Below are 16,089 nucleotides of genomic sequence, written 5' to 3' on the forward strand. Positions count from 1 at the left end.
TGGCTGAAAAACAAAGGCTGGGAGGGGATGTTCTCCTACATCCTGTAAAGGGAAGGAGAGGGCTGGAGAAGAGCAAAGATCTGTGAGGGCTGAGCAGTTGAGCACCTGAGCCACCCTCCCAGGACATGGCACCAATCCAGAGGATTAAGACACCAGTCCTTAGATCCCCATTGCTGGACCACTGGTACAGTTCACCACAAGCATGTCGGCAGTCTCAGACATGTCCGTCTACTCACATTCCTGCTCAACAGAACGGCATCCCTCACTAAGCACAGAGTGTCAGTTGCCAGGTTACTGGTGCCAGGATCACAGCACTGGGAGCCATCACCCTCATACAGATCCTCTGCAGAAGTTCAGGGCCAGAACTGATGATCAGGGTAGATAGGCAGCCTTGGCACCATCCTGGTCCCCCAGATGTGTATTTCCCCCCTCCTCAGGCTCCGACAGCAGGGAGGAGATTATGCCTGTGGCCTAGGACCACCCATCAAGGGCACCAGCATTCCTGCCAGCATGGCCCCAGGGCCAGTGGCCTGCCCCCTGCCAACTCTGGAACCCCTAGGGATTTCCCCAACCATCGCAGGATCATAGGTATCCAACAAATTGTCAGCAACAGCCTCTCGCCCACCCCTGACACAGATGTAGAGTCAGAGCAGGCTCCCTGGGTTTAGCCAGCCTTGGCTAAGGATCCTGTGGCAGAGTTGGCAGACACATACCTGCCTCATCCTCACCTTATGAGGTGATAGCAAAGCCCTTTCACCCAGTTCCCCCCAGGACAATGCCAAGGCTCCCCAGGAGCTCTTGAAGATGGTCACCTCAAACATGGGGCTGGAGGTCGAGTTCTCATTTGATGTACTGAGTGCAGCAGCCCCTGCCAGTGGCATTGCTGGTGCACAAGGGAGTGATGAAAATCACTAAGGCCGTGGGGCAGGCACCTGCCTCGCTGCCCCCATTTCCAAATAAGCAGCGTTAACAGGGATGTAGTATGTTTATACCCACCCAGCCCCAAGCTCACTGATTGTGTCAGCAGCTAATGATCCTGGTTGGCCTTGTGTTATGCTCAACACTGAAGGAGGCAGCAAAGCGGCTCTACCTCTTTGGTAGAAAAACTTATTCTACATCTCCAGCTGAGTGGCAAACCACCACGCCTTGCTTAGCTGCTATAATTTTAATAACTGGCAGTCCATGGCCAAGTTCTGACTCCCTGCCAGAGGAACCCAGGAAGGGTTTCCTGGCTATCCTAGATGAGGGCAGGATGGTGGCCAAGGCAGCCTTACAAGTGGCCTCAGATGCAAGCCAGGGATACTGGTGCAGAGGTTCAGCCCAAACCATGGCCTCAGCTATTTCAATGAGGCGAGTGTCCTAGTTGCCGTTGTCAGGCCTTTCAGCACAGGTTCAACAGTTGATCCAAGACTTTCCATTCAATGGTCTGACATTGTTTTCAGAGCAGACAAACAGTAAATTGCACAGCCTGAAAGACTTGAGGGCTACCTTGCACACTGGGCCTGTACGTGCCAGTAAGGAAGTGGTTTAAGCTGCAACAGACCCATAGGTTTGAGAGCCAACCTCAGTCAGACCCTTTGTAAGAAGGGCAAGGGCTAGAAGCACCAGCAAGACCACCAGCCACCATCCTCTGCTTGCTTGAGCTCCACCCATAACCAAGTGGGTGGTGAGCAGGCATTTTGAGGGTGTGGTCAAAGGTGACTTTCCAGCCTGTGTCCTGGATCCTGCTCTCCTGTTTTCCAACTGTCTCATGGAACTGGCCATGGCCTCTGCCCAACCACCCAGACTTCCTGTCACAGGATCATTGTTGGGAGTGCAGGAGCCAACTGTACCTCCACCTCACAGCGTGGATGCTGCATTGCTGAATCCAGAGGAACAAGCCTGCTCTAGTCAGGTACTGGAGGTTTTCTCAGAAAGCAAAAAGCCCTCCGCCAGAGCAACTTACCTGGCAAAGTGGAAGCATTTCTCTTACTGGGCATTTGAGCGCAACATCTCCCTGATCCAGTTACCTTTACAGTTCATCTTGGATTACTTGCTTCACTTAAAGCACAAGGGCCTTGCCTTTTCTTCATTCAAGGTGCACTTGGCAGCCATATCAGCTCTCCATCCTCACATCCAATGTAAATCTGTATTCTTGCATGAGATGTCAGTCAGATTCCTGAAGGGCCTTGAATAGCTTTCTGCCAATGGGACCTGGGCTCGTTCTCTCCAGGCTCGCAGAGCCCTCCCTTTGAGCCCATGGCTTCTTGCTCCCTTTCCCATCTGTCACGGAAGGTTTGCATTCCTTGTAGCAATTATCTCAGCAAGGCATGTATCAGAAACTAAAGCCCTCACTTCGGAGCCACTGTATATGGTATTCTACAAAGACAAGGTCCAGTTGCAGCCCCATCCAGCTTTCCTGCCTACAGTGGTGTTGCATTTCCATGTCAACCAGGATATCTTCCTCCTGGTGTTCTGTGCATAGCCTCACCCAACCAATAGGGAGAGGCAGTTTCACACTCTGGATTTCTGGCATGCCCTGGCGTTCTACTGGGAGCACACCAAGCCTTTCCACAGACCAACCCAACTCTTTATCATGAGAGCTGGCAGAATGAAGGGCCTCCAGGTGTCCTCTTAGAGGATTTCAAATTGGATCACCACCTGCATCCATACTTGTTACAAGTTAGTGGAGGCTGTGCCTCTGATAGCAAAGGCTCACTTGACTAGGGTTCAGGTGTCTTGCACCAGGAAGGCAGCAGATGTCCCTATCCAGGACCTCTGCAGGGCTGCCATGCAGTCTTCACTGCACATGTTTACAATGCATTTCACCATCACTCTCAGCAGGCCAGAGATGACACTGACTTTGGCAGAGCATTGTTGCAATCAACATGTCCATGAACACCTACCTGCTTCCAGTGGTACTGCTTGGGAGTCCCCTACAATGGAATGGACCTCAAAGAAAAGACTTATTGTGACTGGTGCTCTTCAAGATGTAGTAGTCAGGTCTATTCCATGACCCTACCCAACCCCTTCCTCCCCACTATTGGAGTTTCCAACAAGAAGGAACTGAGGGTGGAGGGGAGCCAGCAGCACTACTTATGCCTGGGCATACATGTGCCACACCAGAGCCGTCCCCTGCAGATACCATTGGCAGGGGGGATTTCCAGTGCACGTGGTGGGCACACACTCCAAAAATGGAATGGACATGAGCAACATCTCAAACACCAGTTTCAAAAAGGTAACCGTTTTTATCTTTTGCCTTGTTAGCAATGTCAGGAGTACAGTCTAGTTCAGCTAGGTGTTTAGAATACTGTGTAAGGTGTTGTGGCTGATGACAATAAAAGCATCAATACTTCCATTGAGTTAAGATTAACCTTTGTATTTCTTATAGGTTCTGGGAAAACTGCTGCATTTCTTCTACCAATATTGAGTCAGATCTATACAGATGGTCCAGGTGATGCTCTGAGGGCTATGAAGGCAAGTTCTTAGATGTGCAATCCCAGAAATGTTAAAACAAGCTGAGTCCACCAAAGGATGCTTTCCTTGTCTGCAATTCTTGTTTCATCTTTCTAGAGATGTCCAATTATAGCATTCATACTAACAAGCAGTCTGTTTCAGAGAGGCCTGGGCCCAATTTCTTTGCCCTCTAAATTATTGGGGGCGTTTCAGAGAGCTGCTCATTTGTTGCTTGTCTGCTCACCTATAGGCATCATGGTCCTCATGGTTTTTTTTTTGTATTGGCTCACAAACAAAGCGTATTACCATCTAATGAACAAATCCTGTCTTCATTCAGACAAACATACATACTAAATTATAATTATTATATATATTATGTTAATTATAGTAATCAGGCTCTTATAACAAGAGGAACACCTTAAAACAAAACTGCTTGCAGCCAAATTTCTATTTAGTTTAGGCTGGTAGAGGACTACAGAGCCATTCTTGATAGTCTAGGGACCAAACTCTCCTTTAGGACTAGTCACATAATCTTCAAAAAGAGAGGATTGCTTGCAGTGTGGCTTCCAGAATGAAGGTTGAAAAAAACATACTGGTAATAAGCATGTCTTGTAGCCTTAGCCGTCTACCCTGAAATGTGGCTTTTTCTAAGTAAAGTTACTCCCTGGTGCAGCAATAAGACTTTTTTTTTCCCCCAATAAAAAAAAGTCCAGAGTATTGAATCCCTTTTTTCAGACTTAAAAATAAGTAATGTTCACCAGGGGTTTTTAAAATCTCTGCAGTTCTGCCCCCTAAAGACACACTGTTAGCATTGTCACCTGGTATACCTGATAGTGTACCTGGGACACAAGTCTTTAGAACCAGTGCCTAAAGCATGATTGAGACTTTCTGCAGTGGAAGACTTCCTGTACTCCTTTTTAACAACTCAGCAACAGGTCCTTTGAAATATAAATAACATTGAGAGCCTCAATTGCAGGTAGTGGTCCACTTTAGAGCAAAGAAAGCTGCCGATGGTCCATTTTGTCTGTGATCCAAGCTCAGCCGAGAGTGCTGTGCTGGTGGCAAAGTTTCAGAATTATGCGGGAAGCATGTGTGCAGGGTTTGAAATGGCTCTAGTTTCAAGTATTTATTCTAAATGTCTGTCTTCAGGAAAATGGAAGGTATGGACGCCGTAAGCAATACCCAATCTCTTTAGTCCTGGCTCCAACTAGAGAACTGGCAGTGCAGATCTATGAAGAAGCCAGAAAGGTATCTTTGGCAACTTGTCAGTACAATATCCTGAGCTTTTTAAAAAAACAGAAAATAACTAGTTCTGTTCTTACAGTTTGCATATCGTTCCAAAGTTCGTCCTTGTGTTGTCTACGGTGGTGCTGACATTGGTCAACAGATACGTGACTTGGAACGTGGGTGTCACTTGCTTGTGGCAACTCCAGGACGACTGGTTGACATGATGGAGAGGGGAAAGATTGGATTGGACTTTTGCAAGTAGGTGAAATGGTCTTGGAATTTGATAATCTTAGAAATGTCTATAGAATTTCTGACAAGATCCTGGGACTTAGCTGTTTGGTTTGTACACCGAAAAAACATCTAAATGTAAATAATAGTAATCCATAAGACTTTTCTGATGTTTTGCTAGACAGTTATTTAGGAAAGGCTTACTAGTTGAACAGTTAAATTTCACAATACTAATCCTTTATACCTGTTGTATGAATAATGAACATACAAATAGCACTCTTCACAGCACATTTACTCAGCACTGGCAAGCTAGGGGATGCTTTAAGCCAGTGTTTCTCAAACATGGCCACCAGAGCCTTCTCTTGGGTTCCCTGCCTCCTGGGTAGTGATGGGGGAGGGGGGGATCCCCTGGGCCTGCTAGAAGGAGTTGAGTCCTGCCCCCTCTGGAGCCAGAAATGCTGGAGGAGCAGGCAGCTAGTGTGAGTTGTCTACCTTCCTGGGGGCGGTGGGGCTTGGGCTTGTGGCTGCAGCCACATGGTGGTGAGCAGCAGGCCCCAGGCTTATCACTTCCTCGCCCCCCTTCCCCCAAAAAAACCCCACACCTGGTTCCTACTGCCTCCTTCGGCCCTGGACTTCAGCCACAGGGCAGCAGGCTCTGGCCCCAGCCATGCAGTGGCCTGTGTGTGCTGGCCCCAGGCTCACCACCATCTGCCTGTAGTCAACAAAAATGATTAGGGGTCTGGAACACATGAGTTATGAGGAGAGGCTGAGGGAACTGGGATTGTTTAGTCTGCAGAAGAGAAGAATGAGGGGGGATTTGATAGCTGCTTTCAACTACCTGCGAGGTGGTTCCAGAGAGGATGGTTCTAGACTATTCTCAGTGGTAGAAGAGGACAGGACAAGGAGTAATGGTCTCAAGTTGCAGTGGGGGAAGTTTAGGTTGGATATTAGGAAAAACTTTTTCACTAGGAGGGTGGTGAAACACTGGAATGCATTGCCTAGGGAGGTGGTGGAATCTCCTTCCTTAGAAGTTTTTTAAGGTCAGGCTTGACAAAGCCCTGGCTGGGATGATTTAATTGGGGATTGGTCCTGCTTTTGAGCAGGGGGTTGGACTAGATGACCTCCTGAGGTCCCTTCCAACCCTGATATTCTATGATTCTATGGCCCCCGCTGCCTCATCTATCCCTGGGCTCTGGGTGTGTAGCAGTGGACTCCATCCCAAGGCCCCAGCCACGGGGCTTTGGCCTCTGGTCCCAGGCTCACCCATCACCCTTGGCCCCCACTGCATCTTTGAGCTGCATGACAGTGGGCTCCTGGTCACAGGGCTTCAGGTGCTGGCTCCAGGCTCACCCCCCACCTTCCAAATCTGAGCTGGCCCCGCTACCTTCCTCCACATCCACAGCTTAATTTTCCCCTAGCTTGCCAGTGCTGAGTAAATGTGCTGTGAAAAGTGATATTTGTATGTTCATTAATATTTTTCACAGAAGCAAACATACAAATACCACTTTTCACAGCAGCAGGCTTACTAGCTAGCAAATGTGTGGCCTTTTTTAAAGGCCAGCAAAAGAAACAAAAGATAAGAGCATGCAAAACACCTTATTCTTGTTTCTGTTCTGTTTAGGCTAGGTAAAGAATAGAGACAACTACTTCATTTTTATTACTCAGTTAACAACAAAAAACCCAAACTCTTCATAAATTACAATGGTTTGGGACACTTATATGCATGTTTGGTGTTTTCCTAAAATTAATTAGTATTTTAGGAAAAATAGTCAGTAAGCCAAGAGTTGGTGGCCACGCTCTGAGGCAACCAAAATTTGTTGAGGAAACCCTACTCTAAGCTGAGGTTCCAGTGGGAATGATCATACTGGTGTGTGCAGAGAATTTTACTGACAAACATTTGTAGCTGTCAAATTAGCTGTCAAACATTTGTAAAAGGATGCCTTAATACTGTTAAATTGACTATTTCTGTCATTTTAAAGCTGCATATAGCTCATAAATACTTCCTGACTCACATTGGGTTGTACAAGCTATCACTGAATAATTCTGTCATACTATATTAAATAGTTAATGGTGGTTGGAAAAAATAGCCTGGTATGTGTGTGGATTTTTTAAAACACAAAAAAAACCCCGGTTTTCCTCACTTTAAGCAATTTTGATCCTCTTCATCTACTCCCAGATACCTGGTACTGGATGAAGCTGATCGCATGCTTGATATGGGGTTTGAGCCTCAAATTCGCCGTATTGTTGAACAAGATACTATGCCACCAAAGGGAGTTCGTCATACCATGATGTTCAGTGCTACTTTTCCCAAGGAAATCCAGGTACTGTCTGGCTTGAGGCTTTTTTGACCTACAAGCTTAATGTACTTTCTGAACTCCCCCAGTCCTTTGTGGGGGGAAAAATGGTGAATTTTTTTTTTTTGTCTGTCTACCTCCTAGATGCTTGCCCGTGACTTCCTGGATGAATATATCTTCCTGGCTGTTGGCAGAGTTGGCTCTACATCTGAGAACATCACACAGAAAGTAGTGTGGGTGGAAGAGTCAGACAAACGGTCATTTCTGCTTGACCTGCTAAATGCCACAGGTAAAGACTGTTTGGGAGAATTTCAACACAGCTCTAATGGCTCAGGTAATGAGAATCTATGTTAGGTGGAGGAAAAGCTGTTAGTCTTTTCCTCCCTGTTTTTTCATATGTTGTGAATGTTTTTGCTTTGACTTAAAACAGTATGCATGCAAATAAACTTCTTGGGTAATATAAACATCATGGGAGGGGGAATGGCCTTGGTACTCATCTCTCATTGAATGAAGTAATGTAATAAATACACAATTAAACTGCAACCGAAGATACAGAAACTACCTTTTACCAGTTGGGGGTGCTAAATATTTGCAGATGTAGCATTGCTGGTGGTAAATCTGTAGTTTTAACTTCTTGCATTAGGCAAAGATTCACTGACTCTGGTGTTTGTGGAGACTAAAAAGGGAGCTGATTCTCTGGAGGACTTTCTCTACCACGAAGGATACGCTTGTACAAGCATCCATGGAGATCGCTCTCAGAGAGACAGAGAAGAAGCTCTGCACCAGTTCCGTTCAGGCAGAAGCCCAATTCTGGTTGCCACAGCAGTAAGTCCCTAATTTTTTCTTTCTGAAGATGTATGTTAAATTTCACTTCATTCTTGTGAAGCTTTGCTAAGAGCTGACAGTTGAACTTCTTCACCATTAGGTTGCAGCAAGAGGATTGGACATTTCAAATGTGAAACACGTCATAAACTTTGACTTGCCAAGTGACATTGAAGAATATGTGCATCGCATTGGTCGTACAGGCCGTGTGGGAAACCTTGGTAAGACTCTTAAAAGTGAATTGTCTGCTAGAAGATGCTCTTCAAGTGTAGTATTCCAGTGGGTTATAAGTAACACTATATATAGATTAGCTATAGAGTAAACTTGAACTACAAAACAAAGCTTACTTGACCTACTGTTTCAGACAAACCCACGTCTAGTCTTTGTAGCAGTAATCTTAATTCCAGTTTTATTAAACTGAGCAAAATTCCATGCAAGTCTTTTATTGCTCCAGTTTCTCCCCCCCTTCCCCATGTCTAAAGCCATAGTAGAATAGGTAGGAAGGCAGTATGGGAAACCAGTAGGTGTCAAGTGATTAACTGTGATTTATTTTTTAGAAAACATCCAAAATTTAAACAATATTCTAAGTTTTCAAATATATTGATTTCAATTACAACAAGTGTAAAGTGCTCGCTTTATATTAAATTGTGCTATAAACAAGAAATACTATTTTTCAATTCACCTCATATGAGTACTGTAATGCAGTCTTTATCATGAAAGTTGAACTTACAAATGTAGAATTAAGTACCAAAAAACCTGTTTTATTTTTGGCTTCAAGCTAAAATTTTGGCGCCTGCAAGTCCACTTGGTCCTACTTCAGCCAATTAATCCGACAAACAAGTTTTACAGTTGCAGCTGCCCGCTTTTTATTTTGTCACCTGAAAGTGAGAACAGGTGTTCACATGGCACTGTTATAACCAGTGTGGCAAAGTATTTGTGCCACATGCAGTAAAGGTTCATATATCCCTTTGTGATCGCCAGTCTAGAGGACATGCATCCATGCTAATGAGGGGTTCTGATAAATAGTGATCAAAAGCAGTGCAGACTGATGCATGTTCACTTTTATCTGAATCAGATGTCACCAGCAGAAGGTTGGCTTTTTTTGTTTGGTGGTTTGGATTTTGTAGTTTCCACATCAGGAGTGTGCTCTTTTAAGACTTCTGAAAGCATGCTCCACACCTCATCCCTCTTAGATTGTGGAAGGCACTTCAGATTCTTAAACAGTGCGTCAGGTGCTGTAGCAAACTTTAGAAATCTCACATTGGTGCCTTCACTGCAGATTTTGACAAAACGCAAAGAAAGTGTTCTTAAAATGAACAATGTGCTGGGTTATTAGTTATAGCAGTCTCAGATGTTAGAATGCAGGTAAAATGGAGCAGGAGACATACTATTCTTCCCCCAAGGAATTCAGTCACAAATTTAACGCTTTTTTTTTTTTTTTCCAAAAAAAAAAAACAACATCAGCGTAGAAGCATGTCCTCTGGAATGGTGGCCAAAGCATGAAGGGGCATGTGAATGTTTAGCGTCTCAGGCACTAAATACCTTGCAATGCCAGCTACAAAAGTACCATGCAAATGCCTGTTCTTGCTTTCTGGTGACCATTGTAAATAAGAGGGCAGCATTATCTCCTGTAAATGTAAGCAGATTGTTTTGTCTTAGCAATTGACTGAACAAGAAGTAGGACTGAGTGGACTTGTAGACACTGAAGTTTTACACTGTTTTGTTTTTTGAGTGCTGTTATGGAACCCAAAAAAATCTACATTTGTAAGTTGCACTTTTCACAACAAAGATTACACTCTGGTACTTGTATGAGGTGAATTGAAATATTTTGTTTATAGCAGAAATATTTTTAATAGAAGTTCACACTGTAAATGGTTGTGATTGAAATCAATGTATCTGAAAATGTAGAAAAAAATCCAAAAATTAAATTTAAGCTGGTATGCTATTGCTTAACAGTGCAATTAAAGCTGATTAATTTTTAAGTTAATGGCATGTGTTAACTTATTAAATAACAGCCCTAGAAACCAGTATAGCAGAGCTCCAGTTGGCTTTTCTCTTTAAGAAAGCTGCTAAATTCTTGCATGCAAGTGCACATGGACCAACTGCCATTTATGCATGTTCTGTTAAAACACAAATAAAATTATTTGCAGTCAGGTTGTTGCTGCAAAGGCTAGTATAACACCATAATCTGGATAAAATTTATACCAAGTCCTGTAGGCTGGCTACCTAACATCAGGTTAATAAGGCAACTTGCCACAAGAGAAGGCTCACTGACACTTCTGCTTCATTGAGAGAGAACTCTCAAAGTGAATTCCCAGGGAGGGAAACGGGAACAAATATTTGGACATTTGCTGATTTACTGTAAATCTCAGAGGAAATTCAGCATCTGCTAGGTATCTTCCTATGCAATACCCCAATTACATAGTATTCTAATGTTTTGTATTGCCTGAGATGCTCTCAAGTAAAGAGAAACTAACTAGTTTGTCTGCACTCCAAGCCTAGTGGTGTCTGTGATGGATACTTATTTTATTAGGCAGCTTCCTGTCCTAAGACCAATTTCAGATATCTTTAAAGTTCAGTACAAGCCTAGCCTGTTCAATATAAAACCCACCAAGTACTTTTTTTTCCTCCTGTTCAAGTACACATTCATCTGAGCTACACAGAAATAGTGTCTTGAAGCATCATACCAAGTTACCTAATGTTGAGAATCTATTTTATTTTTTTAAAGGGCTTGCCACCTCATTCTTCAATGAGAGGAACATAAACATCACCAAGGACTTGCTGGATCTCCTTGTTGAAGCGAAACAGGAAGTACCATCATGGTTGGAAAACATGGCTTATGAGCAGATTCACAAGGGTGGTAGCAGTCGTGGGCGTTCGAAGAGGTAACTCGAATAGGACTCTGACTACTTAAGGGCATAATCCATTTTATGCCAGTTCCACGGTTGCAGATTCAGGTTCCTATTGCCTAAACCTTTGCTTTAATTAAACTTCAGATAACATGGAAGACAGTTTTAGCTGAGAGATTTTAGTATTGCTGTCTGATTGCAGTGTGAGTCCTCTAAACTGCTCCAAGTTGTTGGTCTTAACATTTGCCTTCATTTGTATTTCCAACTCTACTATAAAGGATCTCTGAGAATTTGCTTTTCCGTTAGTTTTTTTCCTTCAGTTTTTGTTTCAAAATGAGCCCCCTGTAGGAAGCCACATCTTGTCGTTAAAGTCCCCTCTATGTTAAAATCTCCTATTCTGAAAGTCTCCAAAATCCAGTTAAACTAGATAGGAATAATTCCTCTTTTAAGAGCTGAATAATCATTTTGGGAAGAGGAACAAATAAGACAAGGTTGGTTGTTTTTTTTACACATTAGAAACCATTGGAAAACCAAGTGTGCTTTACCACTTGGAATAGATAAATGTGATTTTTATTTTTTTAATAGCTTCCACTATTATGCAGTAAAAAGCAAGGTCTCAATCATATTGCATCAGCTGAGACACTTTCCTGCTGTAAGATATTCATTCTGTCCTATTAACCAATAAATGAATTGCTGCCATATGGACAAGAATATTTCTTGTTGCACTGCTATACTGTGGGTTCCAAGCCAGTGAACATGGGGGCTGAAGATATTGTAGCCATCTTTAGATGGCTACAGATTAAGAGGGAATGAACTCCTTCATATAGAAACAACTCTAGATGGTGCAGCAGAATAAATACCCAGCATAATATGGGGGGTTAAAAAACAAGTGCCTATGAAATGTCATTCATTTATTCTTCATGTTAATGATCTGTAGTTATCAGTTTTGAGTGAATAGTGGTATTTGTCACTAGTTCCTTAAATAGCTAGTACTGCTCTTCAGATGCTTCCTCTTCACCCCTGTACAACTGGGGGGGTTGTACTGTATCAGACCTATAGCTGAACTCTAAAAAAGCAACTCTCTCGGTAGTCTAGGAGTCTACATTCTTGCCATCTATTATGGTTTAGTCAACTGAAAAGTAAGGTGCATAGATTGACAGTAGCGCCTTTTCTTCTGCTTCTTTCAAATGGAACATTGACAGCCTCATGCTGTCCAAGTTGCAGTGAGAGGCTTGCAAGCAACAAACAGTGGCGCTGAAACTAAGCGATAAGGGCACTACTATATTCTGCAGAAATTCATTTCAAACAGCTTTACAAAACTCTGCCCTAGATTTCAAAGCAGCTATCTTAATAATTGCATTCTGCCAGACCGCAATAAGAACAAGCTGTGAATGTTTCTCTTTCTGGGTAGTCGGTTCAGTGGAGGATTTGGTGCCAGAGACTATCGAACAAGTAGCGGTGGCGGCAGTAGCAGCTTTAGCAGTAGTCGACCAAGCAGCAGCCGCAGCGGTGGTGGTGGCAGTAGCAGCAGCGGCCATGGAGGCAGCAGAGGATTTGGAGGTAATTGTCTGTCTGTCCTTGTAATCCAATACAAAGGAGGGGGCCGGTGATGGCAGCTTCAAAACAAGCTCTGGAACCTTTTTTAGGAAAACAAAGTCTTGTCTTAAAACAAATTTTATAAAGTAGCCCACTCTTAAATGTTCGTCTGTGTAAGGGCTGTGAATTTACTATAGCCTGTTACACTGAACTTTACAATTGAGCGGATGATTTAGCTGGCACAATATATCTGTTGTGGCACCCAAAATTATTGTAAACTGGTTACGCACTGAAGCTTTCCTAATCTCTTTTTTTAATTTTTAGCTTTATGATACCATGTATTGTCAGTGTGTTCTCATCCGCTGCCTCCTCTCTTCCCCCTGCCTCCCTCCCCCCCCCCCCCCCCCGGTCTTGGTCCACAGAAAGCTTCTGTCCAGGGAAGAAGAGAAAAGGGTAGCCTGTGTAAGGACATAAAGGTTTTAGTAAGTTGATGTGGTTTTGTTCTTTCCTAATAGGTGGTGGCTATGGAGGCGGCTTCTACAACAGTGATGGATATGGAGGAAACTATAACTCCCAGGGGGTTGACTGGTGGGGCAACTGAGTCTGCTTGCAGCAGACATCCCACCAAACAAGCTAATATGGAAACCACATGTAACTTAGCCAGACTATACCTTGTGTAGCTTCAAGAACTCGCAGTACATTACCAGCTGTGATTCTCCACTGAAATTTTTTTTAAGGGAGCTCAAGGTCACAGAAGAAACAAAAGGAACAAGCAGCCCTATTTTGAAGGTGAAGATTCCATTGCTGTAGTCAGGATTAACTCCCCTCCCAGCCACCCCAACCCCAAACTGCATTTCTAATTTTGTGACTGAGGATCATTTGTTTGTTAATGTACTGTGCCTTTAACTTTAGACAACTTTTATTTTGATGTCCTGTTGGCTCAGTAATGCTCAAGATATCAATTGTTGACAAAATCAAAATTACTGAACTTGAGCTAAAATCAAACCTTGGCACACAGGTGTGATACAACTTAAACAGGAATCATCGATTCATCCATAATATTACAAAAACTTATGCGGTAGCCTGCATTAGGGCTTTTGATACTTGCAGATTTGGAAAAAAAAAACAAACAAACATCTTGAAGCATATCAATGGAATTAGTTTCTAATGTGGCAAAACTGTACTAAGTTAAAGTTCTGATTTGCTCACTCTATCCTGGATAGGTACTTAGAACCTGATAGTCTTTAATAAGCCATTCCAGTCATGATGAGATGATGTATGGATACATGCATACATTAAAAGCACTGTTTTTGAAGTTAATGCAAGTAAATACAGCAATTCCTTTTTCAATGTTTAGGCAGATCATTAATGTGAGCTAGCCAAATGTGGGCAGAATATTACAGGGAACGTTTAAAGGTCTGATAACTTGAAATAGTTTTTAGGAGAATTCATCTATTTAGACTTTTTAAAAATGCCTGCCATATGAAATTGAAATGGTAGAATGGCTGACCACAACAGTGACTGGTCCTCCTTAAGGGCCTGACTGATTTTGGTCTAATAACGCATGCTAGTGTTGATGTTTTTTGGTCAAGAGGGTATGAACAGGAAGAATTATGCAGCAGGCTTTATTTTAATGCAGATTCACATTACTCTGTTCAAGCTGCGTTGAGATGTTAAACTGGCTTACTGTAGACTTTGTAAAATGGCTCCAGAAGAGTAACTAACAAATCTTGAGATCACAGAGGTTGGAAATGTACATAACTGCACAAGGTTTCAATTCTGCTATTAAAGTGCAGTTTTAGTCAGTTTTAGTTGCATAGGTTTCCATTGTATTTATAGTCTGTTTATGCTAAATCTGGCCAAAGATAAGTATTGTCCACCAGTAAAATGCCTCTGCCACTTGGAATTTCTGTGCTAACTTTTGTGGCCAGAGCCATTATCAACTCTTAATCTACAGTGGCATAGGAAAATGGCAAAAATCTCCTAAAGTGCAATAGATTTTTTCAAGTGTATTGTGCCTTGTTCTAAAACTTTTATTAAGTAGGTGCACTTGACAGTATTGAGGTCATTTGTTATGGTGCTATTTCAATTAGTCTAGGTTTAGGCCCTTGTACATTTTGCCCATAACTTTTTACAAAATACTTCTTTTATTGCACATTCAGAGAATTTTATATAGGTCTTGTGTGCGTGTCCTTAACTTCCAATCTTATTTTGTCTCTTGGAGATTGAACGCAGCTTGTCTAAGGAGAAGGAACTAGATTCTAAAATTTATTTGGGACCATGGGAATGATAGCTGGGAAGAAAACTATTTGCACACGAGATTTCTAGATACTTTTTGCTGCTAGTTTTGTGTAATATTTATTGAACATTTTTGACAAATATTTATTTTTGTAAGCCTAAAAGTGATTCTTTGAAAGTTTAAAGAAACTTGACCAAAAGACAGTACAAAAACACTGGCACTTGAATGTTGAATGTCACCGTATGCGTGAAATTATATATTTCGGGGTAGTGTGAGCTTTTAATGTTTAAGTCATATTAAACTCTTAAGTCAAATTAAGCAGACCCGGCATTGGCGGTGTAGCCATAACTTTCTGATAGTAAAACAAAAATTGGCAACTTAAAATTAAACATGCCAAGGTTTTGATACACTTGTCTTAAGATATTAATGAAACACTTCTAAACACTGATGTGAAGTGTCCAGATTCTCAGATGTTTGTTTGCGTGAGTTTTGTTTAGTTGTGTGTGGGTTTTTTTGTTTATTTTTCAGTGAATGTCTGGCACATTGCAATCCTCAAACATGTGGTTATCTTTGTTGTATTGGCATAATCAGTGACTTGTGCATTTTAGCAAGTTTTATCAGCCAACAATATTTTCAGTTCAGAAATAAGGATTAAAAATCATATGCAAAGAATGGGTTTAAACTTGCTGAATGTAAAAATTCAACTTCAAGTCACTGTAGGTTTAGTAATTGCTTATTGTATTAGTTTAGATGCTAGCACTGCATGTGCTGTGCATTACTCTTGATTTTATTAAAATAAAAAGTTGAACTGCACAGAGTCCACTCATTTTTAAGCATCACTATTTCATGTCATATCTGTAAACTGAACAATTTGGCACAATCTTTGATCTTGCATAAAGATGCCAGGTGCCAGACTGTGTTCTATTCTTTCAGCCAGCTCTGATGTGCTACAAAATTGCAAGCACAAAATATAGTGGTAGAGTTGTCCTGTATAGCTATCAGTTGAGAGGGGTAAGTGTTGCCTCAGTTGTTGTGTATATGGGAGAACTGTAGTCTGCAGTAAGTAGACAGGGAAGGTGAGTGTGTTTTGTGGGTTTTTTGTTTGGTTTGTTCATCATGTTGTGTTCCTCTCCTCCTCCCCCCCCCATCCCTTACTCCAGCCCCTGAATGCCAGGTAAAGGTGCTCTAAAAGTCTGATTTGGCCAGGGGTCACAATTTACTGAATCTGGGGCAGATTGCCACAAGCTGTCTTTTGAGGACCCCATCACAAATGGGAGTTTAGGGTATGCAGTGGGTAGGAGAGGGTGGAACAGCAGCACGGAGATTCTGGGCAGAGCTGCTGGCCCCTGACTGTCAGTAATTAAACTTTTAGAGTAGCCTAGAATTGGGAGGGTGCAAAAATGTGTTAGACACATTAGGCTTCACCTCCCTGGGGCTGCAGATTCCAGGCAGTCCTGGA

At 42.5% G+C, this 16,089-nt stretch overlaps 1 protein-coding gene across 4 annotated transcripts in view; it reads left to right on the forward strand.

Moving 5' to 3' along the window:
* Positions 1–15,443, forward strand: part of DDX3X (DEAD-box helicase 3 X-linked) — a 35,846-nt gene extending 20,403 nt beyond the window's left edge. For 2 of the 4 annotated variants that reach the window (XM_073358666.2, XM_073358685.2), the window contains 10 exons: positions 3,371–3,456; positions 4,585–4,683; positions 4,760–4,920; positions 7,067–7,211; positions 7,329–7,518; positions 7,828–8,009; positions 8,110–8,227; positions 10,735–10,891; positions 12,267–12,415; positions 12,907–15,443. In XM_073358666.2, the coding sequence (XP_073214767.1) occupies positions 3,371–3,456; positions 4,585–4,683; positions 4,760–4,920; positions 7,067–7,211; positions 7,329–7,518; positions 7,828–8,009; positions 8,110–8,227; positions 10,735–10,891; positions 12,267–12,415; positions 12,907–12,992 (1,373 nt within the window). In that variant the 3' untranslated portion in view covers positions 12,993–15,443. The remainder of the gene's footprint in view (positions 1–3,370; positions 3,457–4,584; positions 4,684–4,759; positions 4,921–7,066; positions 7,212–7,328; positions 7,519–7,827; positions 8,010–8,109; positions 8,228–10,734; positions 10,892–12,266; positions 12,416–12,906) is intronic. The other 2 variants (XM_073358675.2, XM_073358693.2) reach the window with 1 other exon arrangement.
* Positions 15,444–16,089: the final 646 nt, after the last annotated feature.

This window comes from Lepidochelys kempii, chromosome 1 (genome assembly GCF_965140285.1).
Source record: "Lepidochelys kempii isolate rLepKem1 chromosome 1, rLepKem1.hap1, whole genome shotgun sequence".
NCBI lineage: Eukaryota > Metazoa > Chordata > Testudines > Cheloniidae > Lepidochelys > Lepidochelys kempii.